The sequence below is a fragment of the Hemitrygon akajei genome, chromosome 1, assembly GCF_048418815.1.
Source record: "Hemitrygon akajei chromosome 1, sHemAka1.3, whole genome shotgun sequence".
Classification (NCBI taxonomy): Eukaryota; Metazoa; Chordata; class Chondrichthyes; order Myliobatiformes; family Dasyatidae; genus Hemitrygon; species Hemitrygon akajei.
Genome location: NC_133124.1, coordinates 112403801 through 112418323, shown reverse-complemented (window position 1 = coordinate 112418323; position 14523 = coordinate 112403801). Strand labels below are relative to the sequence as shown.

The window sequence follows — 14523 nt, the reverse complement described above, 5'->3', positions numbered from 1 at the left end:
ACTTACCCCAAGAAGTTAACCATTCAGCAGCATACTTGTAGATGCGATTCATGATTTCAATCACTACAGCATAAATTATACTGGGGCAGAACAACAAGATGGAGCTAAAGAATGATTGGGCCTCTTTATCATAAGCTATTACAAAGTCCTCCATCTGAAAGTAGACCATCATAACAAGAAGGCAAAAGTAAAGGCTCACACAGACAAAGGGCAAAGAAATAAGGTAGATGCGCAGCTGCCTCTTGAAAGTAGGGTACGTGGGCTCCTCTCTGCCCGTTGCTGGGTTAAGGCCCAATATTCCATGAAAACCAGGCCGAGGCTCTTCAAACTGTCTCTTCATCAACAGTGTCCCCCATTGGTAGGAAAGTTTAGCACACCAACGTTTCCAAACTTCCAGGACGATGGTTGACCACAGGAGGTTAAAGGTGGCAAACACTATATACTTATCATAATCTTCCCAAGCAAAGAAATAGTAAGGCACACCAATTACAGCCATAGGAAATAAAGCAATGGTGAAATACTCCAGAAAAGCAAAATAGAGTGCAATATTCTGTCCAAAATATTTCTTGATTTCATCTACAATGAAGAAAGAAACAGGAACAGAGTTAATGCTGCTTGAACTGCTAATTATTTCCAGCAGTTGCTATTTTTATTTCAGATTTCCAGCCTCTGCATTCGTTAAAGCTAAAGAATGCCCTAACATTAAAACCAGAGACAATTGTGATCAAACTCAAAGATTGATTTAAAATCAGTAAATAAAAATCCAGGTTCAGGTGCATAGTACAAACAAATGGGCAAATTTCCAAACTATTTATTTCTCTTGTACTGCATAAATCAGAATGCAATAAAGATAAATGATTTACAGCGACAATGTGAAATCTCACTAACTGCACAGTATTCTACAGTTTTCAACTGACCTTATTAGAATTGAATTAGAACTATACAGCACAGAAATGGACATTCAGGCCTATCAAACATTTATTTACACTCATAGCATTTTATTCTCCTCAGATTCTACCATTCACCTGGAGCAATCTACAGTAGCTAATTAATCCACTGACTTGTGCATCTTTGGAATGTGGGAGGAAATCAAAGCACCAAGTGGAAACCCATGTGGTCAGAGGGGGAACATGAAAACTCCACACAGACAGCACCAGGAGTTTGTGACTGAACATAGTTCTCTGAGGCTGCGAGATAGCAGAGTGACTACCTGCATCCTGTGCCACCCACATTTATTCCAGCTTTTTGGGAAATGCAATAAAGTGCAAAGAATGGAAGGTGTGCACAGTAGCACAAACAGTGTCACAACATGTCTGATTTTGAAGATTTGGCTTCAACAGCAGCTACCAAACTAGTGTTATAATGTATCTAAAAGGACAAGGGTAGAGGGCACATTTCAACACCTGTACCTATAGGTTCTGCTTCACATCACAAATCATACTCCTGTTCTTTCGCACTTGGACTAAATCGTGGAATTTCTGACCTAACGGCACAATGAAAGAACCTTCATGGGAGAGACTATAACAAGTCAAGGTGGCAGCTCACCACCATCTTCTTAAAGGCAGTTAGGGACAGGAAATTAATGCTGGCTTTCCCAGAGTAGTCTACAATGTTGTTACCTATGGGATATGAGCTATGTTGATGTGTAATCTTGCATTATGCAATTAGCAAGTTTATGTCCCCTACAATCAAATATAGGTGATTCAGAGAGTAATTTTAATGAGTAGGTTAAATTTAGGAAGAGTTACAAAGGTTAGAGATCAAATTCTCTCAGAGGCAACCTTATTGAGGTAATCAAGCTTTAAAGAGGTTTTATGGTATAGAAAGAGTTCTTTCCACAAGATCAAAACTAAATTGGAACATCAGAATCCGATTTGGTATCACTGACGCATCTCATAAAATCTGTTGTTTTGCTGCAGCAATACAGTGCAAGACACAAAAATTACTATGTCACAATAAATAGTGCAAAAGAAGAATAATGAGGTAGTGTTACACAATGCTCAGTGTTAAACACAAAATAAACACCAAAGCAGATGGAAAATAATTTATGATTCTTGGAGGCCAGCATCACCATCACTTGGTTCATACTCTCTGCTCTTCCCAACCTACCACAGATCACTCATCTTTCCAACACTTTCCAATTTATGAATGTGTTTCATTTCTAAAAGGTTAAAAACCTAAAATGGCATTCCCTTCTCTCTACACTGATGCTGCCCAAACTGCTGGGCATTTCCAGACGTTCTCAGGATTCCAGCATTTGCAGTATTTTGCTTTTGGTTTTAGCCAAAGGGTGGTGAAAATGTGCAACTTGTGAGCACAGAATAATTAACACACTGTGGTAACAGACTTGACATTCTTATAGACGCTTTCAAAGAGAAGCTGGAAATGGAGAGAAATAAATAAAGCTGCAGATGTAATTAGAAAGATGCTTGTATGCAGCGTAATGAGTTTACATTCTATTTTTGGCTACATTAGGAAGCCAACTTCAAAGTAAAATTGCTCACCAGAGAACACCTAGTTTTCATTGCCCACCATGTAGCTCTTCAAACCACTGCCAGCTTCTGAAATGATCTTTCAAAATGGTCCAGACAAGAGAATATATTGAATTGATGGTACAACCAATGTAGAGAAAGATATGCAGGTATTGTATTTATTAATAAAGTACATGTTTGAAATAAAAGGTGACCAGTTTGACCCATTCTCTGCTCCCTTTATCAAGTCTGACTACTGAAGGTACTGAATATCTGATTCAGAAAAAAGTGTGTGTGGCAAGAACAGCTGGAGTGGCTAGCCAAGCTGAAACAGAAGTGGGGAGTGTGGAAGGAACACCCCATCTTAATGGCAGGAAAGCATCTGGTCTGCATGTGTGAAGTGCATTCAGTTCTGCTGTACGTAACATTGTGTCTCAATGTAAATGTAAATGTAAACTCTTGTTTACAGCAATCACCCAAGCCACCTTCTATTTCATCTGCAAATCCAGAATGGATCACCTACAAAGGGTCATGGTGAACACATTTCCTGAGAATGGGGGTTAAAAACACACCCACAACCCTCATCCTGATGGCCATCTCTGCATGTGACCAATATTCTACAAAGTGAATGAGAGCATCCAAATATTAGGTACTAGACATGCACACCATTCTACCTGACTACATGGATAATTTCACAAATACCATGTACTCCATTGCCATTTTGTGTCCAATCATTTAAACACTCTACATTCCAATGCAGCCTCTCCATAAGCCTCATGCTTACTTTAAAAAAAACTTTCAGTATTTTATTTCCATTGGTATGACAGCTCTGCAGTTCCTCATGAAGATGGCTAAACCAATGTGACATGTCACCCTGCCAGGTTCAAATAATAGGCATCAAAATAACATGAACCAGGAGTTCATATTTCCTAATTATATTTAAAATCTGACTCTCCCGGGCAGAAACACAAACATTTGTCTGCTCACATTCCCCATGAACAAATGAAAGGAAGCTTTAAAATTAAAGCATATTGTTCATTCGATGACATGACAGAATGGTTATATGAAAAACAAATGTGTCTCGCAAGCTTATTTGTAAAGCAACCATATCTGAACAAAGAAAATATCAGTGTCTGTAAAAATTATCTAGAGTAATTCACAGTGTGACTGAACAATTAACCATAATGAGCAAGACTGCATCCATATTGACCCATTGCCCCCACTTATACCCTGCGCTAATCACAGGATGGGCAATCAGCAAGTCTGAGGCAAGACCTCAAAAGTTTATAAAATTATGAGAAGCATAAATAGGGTGAAAATTCAAATACAGTATTTGAGGACATGCATTTAAAGTGAGATGGGAAAGGAGATGTGTGGAGCAAGTTTGTTTTTTTTCCTGAGAGAGTTGTGGGTGCCTGGAACGCGCTGTTGGCTGTTGGTGGTGGGGGGGGGGGGGGGGGGTGGAAACAAATACGATAGTGATGTTTAAGAGGCTGTTAGACAGACATGTGGGGGAAGGAGTGATATGGATCATGTCAACTCAGAAGATATTAGATTAATTTGGCATCATGTTCAGAACAAACATCATAAGCCAAAGGCCCTATTGCTGTGCTATACTATTTTATGTATTGCTTCCAATTGCAGCCTTTTTGTGATCTGGAGTAGGTCACAAGTATCGAAAAGATCTCAAACACCACAAGCCACACTGACAATTCCCTCCCCAAGGCAAAATCTATTAAAATAATCCAAAATAAATACATTTTAAATAAACATTTACTTTTCCTTTAAGCTGACTACAGAACATAGATCAACTTTTTAGATTACATCACCAGGACTATGTTCAGTACTTAATATTTACTTTAAAAAGGTGAAAATACCTTTAGTATTTACTACTGTCAAATTAGCAAGAATTATACGGACATTAGTTGAGTTTATAAAACATTCTTCATTTTTTCAGATCTGAGGTAAATAGATTTATATTCACCACTCTGAATTCTTCAACTACAATGTCCTTTCTTTTTAGTGAATTCAGGAGAAATATTCATTTAAAGACCTACATCCTGGGGCTTACACACAGTCAGTTTCTACGGTTCCTAATGATCCTACACTTTCCCTGAATTGTCTCTTGCCCAAAACATACTTATAAAGTACTTTGTGATTTTACTTCATCGTGACCAGCAATGATATATTGTAGTCATCCTTACACTGTATGTACATACATAACATTAAAACTAGCCTTCTCAATTTTCAGAACATAAATTTATGGCTCATCCTTTTCCATGACCAACTTGATTGATATAGACATTATCTGAATGTTCTCCCACTGTCAGTTCAATCACTTGACACAAGAGGTACTGTAGATGCTGGAAATCTAGAGCAATAGACACAAACTGCTGGAGGAGCTCAGCAGGTCAGGCAGCATCAATGGTTGGGAATAAACAGTCAATGGTTCAGGCAGAGACCTTTCATGAATCCTGAAAGAGTTTCAGCCCGAAATATTGACTGCTTATTCCCAGCCATAGATGCTGCCTGACCCGCTGAGCTCCAGTACATTGTGTGTATTATAGTTCAATCACTTGTCTGGCTGCTTCCATACATTTGCTGCAGTATGGTCAGCACTTGCTACCTCCCCTTGCAATTCAATTTTAAGCAAATTACTATTTGCTTTATGATGAGATAAGTGTCCCCAATGCTTTATTCCACCTGACACTTCTTTGCCCATTCTCCCAATCTCTCCAAGTCCTTCTACAGACTCCCTGCTTCCTCAACACTACGTGCCCCTCCACCTATCTCTGCATTATCCATGAACTTGGTTACAAAGCAAACAATTCTGTTACCCAGATCACTGACATAGAAGGTGAAAAGTAGAGGACCCAACACCAACCCTTGGGGAACACCAGTAGTCACCAGCAACCAACCAAAAAGGCTCCCTTTATTCCCACTCATTGCCTTCTGCCAGTCAGCCAATCTTCTCTCCAGGTTAGTATCTTCCCTGTAATACCACAGGTTCTCATCTTGTTTATCAGCTTCATGTGCAGCGCCTTGTCAAAGACCTTCTAAGAATCCAAGCAAGCTCTTTCAGAACACTGGTGTGTAGTCCATCCAATCCGTTTGACTTATCCACCTTCAGACCATTCAGCTTCCCAAGCAGCTTCACCCTAGTAATAGTAATTACACTCACTTCTGCTGCTCCAACTCTTATGCAAGCTGAATGCTGCTGGTAAACACATGGAATAATGGAGAGGCCACTTCCAGTTGAGAATCTTTCATTGATCAACTCCAGGTAGTTAACCTGGGGGAATAAGACAGTGATCCCAATTATATGCAATAAGGAGGAATGAAGACATGCAAGGACAGCTTCATAGTAATTGTTAGGACATTGTCACACACAGGACATCTTTTGGTGATTATGGAATTGCAGGAAGAAAGAACCAACCAGTCTTCAATAATAAAACTCAATGAAATACAAAGTGCCAACTAGTTTTGAAATGAATCAACAGGGTGCAGGCTGCTGGCCCACAATTAGATCAATTGAGTGGTATCATAACAACTTCATAATGAATGTGGGCAAGACCAAGGAATTGATAATAGACTTCAGGAAGGGGGAGTTGGGAGAACACATACCAATCCTCACTGAAGGATCAGCAGCTCCAAGTTCCTGGATGTCAACGTCTTTGCAGGATCTATCTTAGGCCCATTATATTGATGCAAATACCAGTGGCTTGACTTCATTAGGAGCTTCAAAAGATTTGGTATGTTACCAAAGACTCTTACACATGTCTCTAGATGTATGGTGGAGAGATTTCTGACTAGTTGCATCACTACCTGGTACCAAGGCTTCAATGCACAGGATCGAAAGAGGCTGCAGAGGATTGTAAACTCAGCCAGTATCACCACAGGCACAATCTCTTCCTTGAGTACATCTTCAAGAGATGGTGTCACAAGAAAGTGGGATTCATCATTAAGGACCCTCCAGGACATTCCCCCCTTCTCAATTACTACCATCGGGAAGCTGGTAGAGGAGCCCAAGACCCAAATTCAACATTTTTGGAAGAGCTTCTTCCCCTCCACTATCAGATTCCTGAATGGTCCTTGAACAGCATCTCATTATTCTTGTTTAGCACTATTTATTTTTTGTAACTTAGAATAATTTTTATGTCTTACATTGTATGGCTGCTGCAAAACAACAATTCTCACAATATACAGCGGTGATAATAAGCCCGATTCTGATTTAGTCACAGTCTCTATAGTGATAACAGTGAAGGGAGATAAAGCTGTTGACTGCTTTGAATATTGTAGCAATAGTTGCAGTAGATTACGATGCCATGTGCTTGGAAATGAATGGCAAAAAATTAGATGAAATGGATTCATGTGATGCAAACTGATCTCAGAGGCTAGGAAGAGGAGATTCATATTTACACAGATTGATCTTGATTAGTAGCTCCATAAGGTGGTTAGACAAATATTTAGAGGAGGAAATGTTAAGGAAAAAAGGATTAATACAAATCAGATAAAATTTTCAAACAGCCAGCAATGAAACGAAATGACTTTGTGGGCCACAATAAACAGAGGTCACAAGCACAATTACTGCAATCTCCTAGTAAAACAGATCATTTCCTAAAGAAAAATGTCACAAATTGAGTAAAATTATGTGCATCATCAATGCAGTACTACTAAGGTGGATGCATAGAATCAGACAGCACTTGAAATCTGATGAAGAATTGATCCTGATTACTTATTACAGCACAGCAGTTTCAAGAACTGACGTGATCTTTATTCTGACAGGAAAATGCGGTACTGTTCTATGCACATTACGAAAAAGATTGCCCAAAGATTGCAGAGCACAATTGTTCCTGGCCTGAAATCTGGGGTAACAATTCAGCTGTTACAACATATTGTGAAAATTGACTGTCTGACCAGAGGAACAAATACTCATCTAGCTATACCACTGACACCATCAGGCTGAGTACTTATTACAAAACGCAATGTGGCTTTAATCATTTATCAGATTTATCGACTTACTGATTGGCTGCAAGGCAACATGTACGCGCTTATACCAGATGGAGCCCAGCTTTTTCAATTCTTCCTTGTCATGTAGTGGATAGATCTTAAGTAGTAGTCCACTGGTTTGTAACCGGCGAACTGGATAAAACATAAGTTGCTCTTAATGCATAATCAATTCCTTTGCAAATTTTCATCGCACAAGACTCAATGTGCAAAAATTATGCAAATAACATAAACCTTGAATAAGGGAAAAATAATCCAGATCTCCAGTGATCTGCAGGGTATTTCACAGCTAACATACTTTTGAAGTGTACTTATTTTGTTATGTAGGAAATACACCATAGCAGCTAATTTGGTCAAAGTTCTAGCTACTTGATAATGATTACTATAAGAGTGAAAAAACATTGACCAGGTCACTTGATTGAGGCTAGTCCTCAAAATAATGTCATGTAAGTGTTTATATCCACTACTGAGAGCAAACAGTGTGTGTACTTACAGCTGAACTTTTTGAAATTACAACTCTCTCTAAACCACCAATCTTAAATATTGTATCAAATACGGTACCTGGAATAGGGTTTGAACACTCACACCCACCGAGCTCTGACTGCAAAGTAAACAAACTGACTATTGCCATACCCTTACCTGAAGAAATTACTACCTACCTTTGTTCTCAAGAGCTCTGCTTACAATAGTCTGACTAATCTTCAAGCAGTAAAACTGGAGCTCATACAGTGCCTGGAAATATATCAGTAAGTTTGTGGGAACTGAACTTAATCAGAACTTATCAAGAGCAAACAGCAGCAAAGCTTTTGTTTTTTTTCACTGAACAGATGAGTTGTGTGATTTGTCACTTTGTTGGTTGGATGCCAACAAACTGCTCTTTAGGAACCACTGCTTCATGTTATCTCCAAACATCATTCATTGGTAATTCCTCAGAAATGGTGCTGGCCAGACACAATGACATTTTGCAGCAGCAAACAAAACTACCAACTACTCTAATAATAGTTTTTCTGGACTATGATCACTGCTACCACGACCTTCAATTTCTCTTTGGAAGCTGTGCTTTTGAACCTTCTGTATGGCCTGGCTTTTTTTGCAGTACCCTGAAGGATTCAATGAACTGGACTCTAGAGAATGCAGGTATGGCTACGGCAACCACTGCTGGAGCATACTTGGGGATAGATTGAAACTTCAGGCTTGATCAAAGCTGCGGGGCCTGTGCCTGGGAGTGGCAAACGAACCAATGTTTAACTGATTTAAGCACCAAACCAGAGTAAAAAGATTAAAGCGTCAAGGCAGAGAGCAAAGGATGAACGGGTGTTCAGCTCACTACTCTGAGAGGCTTTAATCGCCTCGGTGCTGAACTGGTTCTGTGGCTGTGACCTGGAGCCACTGGGCTCCTGGACCGGCTACAGCACTGAACTGGCTCCGTGGCCGTGACCTGCAGTTACTAGACTCCTGACTGGCTGCAGCACTTAACTGGCTCCAAGAATGTGACCTGCAGCCATTCATGTTATTTGTTTACATTTTTATTGCTTGCACAATTTTTGTTTTTTTGTATGTTGGGTGCTTGATGGCCTTTGTTCTGTGGGGTTGTTTTTCCAGCGGGTTCTATTGGGTTTCCTTGTTTTGTGGCTGCCGGTAAGAAGACAAATCTCAAGATTGTATATGGTATACATATTTCGATAATAAATGCACCTTGAACCTTGAAGCCAAAAGTGGTTACACAAATCTGAATTCAATTCACTGAATCAGAGGAGATTCAATACAATGGTTGAAAATCACAAGGGCAAACATGGGTACATTGTACAGTTTTGTTGTATTATATATCTTCCCCCATTTTCCTATTCCCAAGTGAGCAACTCTTGAAAACCCTAAATTGAAGTAACTTACTGATTGATTTCCCAGGATACAACTTTGCTTGTGGGTGACCAGGAACCATTGTTTCATTTATCGCCCTCAGATTTTCTAATTCGCGTTTAATAATGTACTGTCGCTCTGTCATTGTTAGAAAATCATAGTTGTCATCTGGAAACAAAAAAAAAAACAGATCTGTATTTACACATTGTCTTTGCCATGATTTAATTTCATAAGGTGCTTCAAAATAACCTAACAAGCAAGGTTTAAAACAAAGCCAGATATTCTGGGATAGGCAATTGAAATATTAAGGAAGTAGATTTTAAAATGCATCATTCAGAAAAAGGCAGGAATACAAGACCAACTATGGAGAAAATTTCAGAAACTGGTCACAAAAAAACTCAGACATATATAAATGATAATTGGGATGTGCAAGAAAGCATCACTGGGAGACTGCAGATACATCATTGTTTTGTAATGGCTGCTAAGGACTTCACTCCCCCATCACTGATCTTGTCCTACAACTCTTGAACTCGCTTTCAAGGAATCTCCATCTCATGTCCTCGATATTTATTGCTGATTTATTTTTATTATTTTTTCTGCTTTGTATTTGCACAGTTTGATGTTTTCCATCCTGTGGGCATGTTCCTTCAATGATTCTACTGTGTTTCTTAGATTTACTGTGTACTCTCGCAAGAAAATGAATCTCAGAGTTGTACATGGTGACATATATATACTTAGATAATAAATTTACTTTGAATTTCAAACCTCTATTTCTGTAAAGGAAACTGAAAATCAGAATGAGTGTTTTACTCTAAATTGAGAAATTACCATGCTGGGAACACCCCAAATGCCAACTGAGGTATTATCACTAGAATTCTATAACTACCCAAGGCTAGCAGCACTGGCTCAATTCCTTTATAGATATCTTCTATAATATTCCAAACCATATGCTGCTGAAGATCTTTTTAAATGACAACTTACGTGAAAAGTATTTGTAGTTTTCTTTGTTTTGGTAAGAAAAAGCTCTCATTGATCCATCCTGATACTCCTTAACTAAACCCAAGGCTTCAGCTCCCACCAATAATCTTCTCCAAGATGCTCCAATAAGATATATGCGAGTTTTCTCAGCTTGGTCATCCAAGGGTCTAATATTCAAATGAGTTCCTTTGAAATAAAAGGACAAATTCTTCATCGTTAGACAGCTGATGATCAACCAGCCACAATACAACCTGCAAGTCTTTACTGGTTACAATAGGTACAATGTACTGACGTTATTTTGGATGATCACAAAGTCCGAGTGAGAGATATTAGCAATGCTGATGCTGTCCACACTAGACCGCATGTGTGTTATAAACGCAGGAACCTGATACCATGAAATGCACAACTTAGTAATTTTACCATAGTGAGTTGAAGGCTCTTGCAAGAACAGGGAAACTCGTCATCACTCCCTCCTGTACCCCACCAGTCATGCCTCCTAATCTAAGGAGCTCTCATTTTGTTTACACTGTTTTTATCTGCTAGTAGTTTATCCCAACAGCATGACTTTTAGTTTCAGTTAATAATTTTTGTGGCATCTTAAAGACTGTCTGAAAGTCCAAAATAAACTATATCAACCTGTTTGTTAACTGTAATGTCAAAATTATTTCTAATTTATTTCTAATTATTGCTAATTATTTCTAAATACATTTTAAAAATCTTCATCACCAAGGGATACTTATTAAACTTAACTCACCTTTTCCTATATTTCTAGTAGTGTTTGCTGTCTATGCTTTATGTTTCTTACAGCCTTCTCCCATTCTAGCTAACCTTTCTAGATTAAAGGTTCAATATGCATAATGATTATTATCAATCTTACTACTTCAGACAATATCGTATGTTACATATGTACACTATACTCACCACCCAGGTGTTTTCTCTCTTTGATCCTTTGCATGAGCCATTCTATCGTCTCATTTTGTGTCTCTTTGGCAAATTCTAGTACCACTAATGGCGTGAAAGTAAACTCAATGTCTTCAGAAATAGACTTGCTTCTTTTAATTTTCATTCCACTTCCTGAAAAGGTAAATAAAGACAGAAGTTATTAAATCACAAGGAGATGGGCTATTCTGATAGCAGCAGAGTCCCACAAATGTAAGACTGGATTCCCACTCCAACTAGCACCTTGGTCATAGAATCAAAAAGCCAATTGGTCCAAGCTGACCAAAATTCCTATCCATGCTAGTTCCATATTGATCTAAACATATCCAATTGAGGTACATGTCCAAATGTCCTTTAAAAGTTGTTAATCTACCTGCCTCAACAACTTCCTCTATAGCTCATTCCATATACTGACCATTCTGAGTGGAAAAAGTTGCCCTTCAGGTTCCTATTAAATCCTTCCTCCCTTACCTTAACCCTCTGTCCTCCAGTTCTCAATTCCCCAGGCCTGGGAAAAAACATGTACATTCACCTTAACTATACTCTTCATGATTTTATACACCTCTATAAGAGCATCCCACATTCAATCCCCTTCCATAATATCAGTCCTTTGAATCCTAGTAACATCCTTGCAATTGTCCTTTGCATTTTCTAAAAAAAACAGTTTAATAGCATCATTCCTATAGCAGGGTGACCAAAACTGAACACAATATTCCAAATGTAGTCTCATCAACAACTTGTACAACTGCAATATAAAGTCATGAAATGTGAACTCTTAAACTAGTTACAAGCATGAGAAAATCTGCAGATGCTGGAAATCCATGCAACACACAAAATGCCAGAGGAACTCTGCAGACCAGGCAGCACCTACGGAAAAGAGTACAGACAATGTTTTGGGCCGAAACCCTCCAGCAGGGTTTCTTAGCCTTGTTGCTCACAGGGGGGACAAATTGTTTTGGATAACAGTGAGGAGAGAGGGAAGTGCAAAAAAAGAAATGCTCACAATGAGACAGCAGCATTGTTTTCACTCAAATTAATCCCCACCAATATCAGCATATCATGCTACCATTACATTTAGAGCCAAGTTAAAGAACTGTTCAGAGCCAATATCTCCTATGCTTCAGGTATGAAGGACACACGAAAGATTTAGCCATGCATAAAACTGAGGCTCATCATGCCTCTCTGAATGAGGAATATCATTGGAACCACAATTGTACTCAGATGAAAACCACTTTTAAATTCTTATGTGACAATTGTAGTTACAAAAATAAAATTCCATGGGTGCCAGAAGTTGGAAATAAAAATAAAAATAATGCTGTAGAGTCTCAGCGGGTTAGGTAGCATATGTGGAGGGAGAAAAACAGAATTAATGTATCAGTTCTGATTAAGCTCTTTATCCTGAAACAATAACTATTTTTCTCTTCACAGATGCTGTCTGACCTGCTGAATATTTCCAGCATTTTGTGTTTTATTTCAGAATTCTAGATTCAGCAATTTCTTGATTTTCATTTACCATCTTTTTTTAGGGGTACGTTAGCAGAGCAGGTTTTTGGCCTAAAATATATCTCCCTCACCTGGTGAGCAATTCTTCAATTTAAAAAAACAAGAAATGTTGCTAATGGAGCAACCCCCATCCTCACCACATTCTATAGAGGTTGTATTGAGAGCATCCTGAGCATCTGCAACACTGCCTGGTTCAAAAATTACACATCTCAGATCGCAAGACCCTTCAGCGGATAGTGAGTTCAGCTGAGATCATCGGGGTCTCTCTTCCCGCCATTACAGACATTTACACCACACGCTGCATCCGCAAAGCAAACAGCATTATGAAGGACCCCACACACCCCTCATGCAAACTCTTCTCCCTCCTGCCATCTGGGAAAAGGCACCAAAGCATTCGAGCTCTCATGACCAGACTATGTAACAGTTTCTTCCCCCAAGCCATCAGACTCCTCAATACTCAAGAGTCTGGACTGACACCAACTCACTGCCCTCTACTGTGCCTATTGTCTTGTTTATTATTTATTGTAATGCCTGCACTGTTTTGTGCACTTTATGCAGCCCTGGGTCTGTAGTTTAGTGTAGTTTTTGCATTGTTTTACATAATGCACCATGGTCCTGAAAAATTTTGTCTTGTTTTTGTTGTGTACTGTACCAGCAGTTATGGTCGAAATGACAATAAAAAGTGACTTGACTTGAACTCCTTCAGCTCTTAAAATGATCAGACATTTTTAGAATGCATATTAATTTGTGCTAATATACTTTATCTGTGAATGAACAAAGCATTAATTTTTTTAAAAGCTTAAATGATCATTCTAAAAATCAAATGAGGCCAGCAAACACACTGTTGCTAACACTATACCATAAGACATAGGAGTAGAATTAGGTCATTTGGCCCATCTAGTCTGTTCTGCTATCAAATCCATTCTCATGCCTTCTCCCCATAACCTTTGATGCCATTACTAATCAAATTCCATTTTAAAAATATACAATGACTTGGCCTCCGCAGCCTTCTGTAACAATGAATTCCACAGATTCACCACCATCTGACTAAAGAAATTCCTCCATATTTCTGTTCTAGAGGAATGTCCTTCTATTCTGAGCTTGTGCCTTCTGGTCAGAGATTCTTCTGCTATAGAAAATAGCCTCTCTACCTCTACTCTACCCAGACCTTTGAATATTCAATAGGCTTCAATGAGATCCCCCTTCACTCATTTAAACTCCAGTGAGTACAGGCTCAGAGCCATCAAACACTGCTCATACATTAACCCTTTCATTCCCAGCATAATTCTCATGAAACTCCTCTGGACCCTCTCCAATGCCAGCACATCCTTTCTTAGATAAGGGGCCCAAACCTCCTCACAATACTCCATATGCAGTCTGACCAATGCCTTCTAAAGACTCAACATTACATACTTGCTTTTATATTCTAATCCTCTCGAAATGAATGCTAACATTTTATTTGCCTTCCTTACAATTGACTCAACCTACAAATCAACTTTTGCACCTGATTTCTGAATTTGCTCTCCATTTAGGAAATAGTCTACACTGTTATTCCTTCTACCAAAGTGCATGACACAATCATTCCCACAGTTCTGATCAAAAAAACTCCAAAACCTGGGCCTCTGTACCTCCCCCTGCAATTTCCTCACCAGAAAACCACAATCTCTGCTGATCGGAAATAACATCACTTCACTGAAAATCAACAGTGACGCACCTCAGGGATGTGTGCTTAGCTCACTGCTCTGCTCTCTCTACACCCATGACTGTG

General features: G+C 39.0%; 1 protein-coding gene across 3 annotated transcripts in view; it reads right to left on the bottom strand.

Moving 5' to 3' along the window:
- The window catches only part of ano10a (anoctamin 10a), a 66716-nt gene that overhangs the window by 40616 nt on the left and 11577 nt on the right, over window positions 1-14523 (bottom strand). For all 3 annotated transcript variants that reach the window (XR_012099451.1, XR_012099449.1, XM_073050143.1), the window contains exons 2-6: window positions 11235-11387; window positions 10317-10499; window positions 9369-9503; window positions 7494-7613; window positions 7-576 (exon numbers count right to left, since the gene is read on the bottom strand). Coding sequence is in view for 1 of the 3 variants with exons in the window: in XM_073050143.1 (XP_072906244.1) it covers window positions 7-576; window positions 7494-7613; window positions 9369-9503; window positions 10317-10499; window positions 11235-11379 (1153 nt within the window). In the remaining 2 variants the exon portion in view is untranslated. The remainder of the gene's footprint in view (window positions 1-6; window positions 577-7493; window positions 7614-9368; window positions 9504-10316; window positions 10500-11234; window positions 11388-14523) is intronic.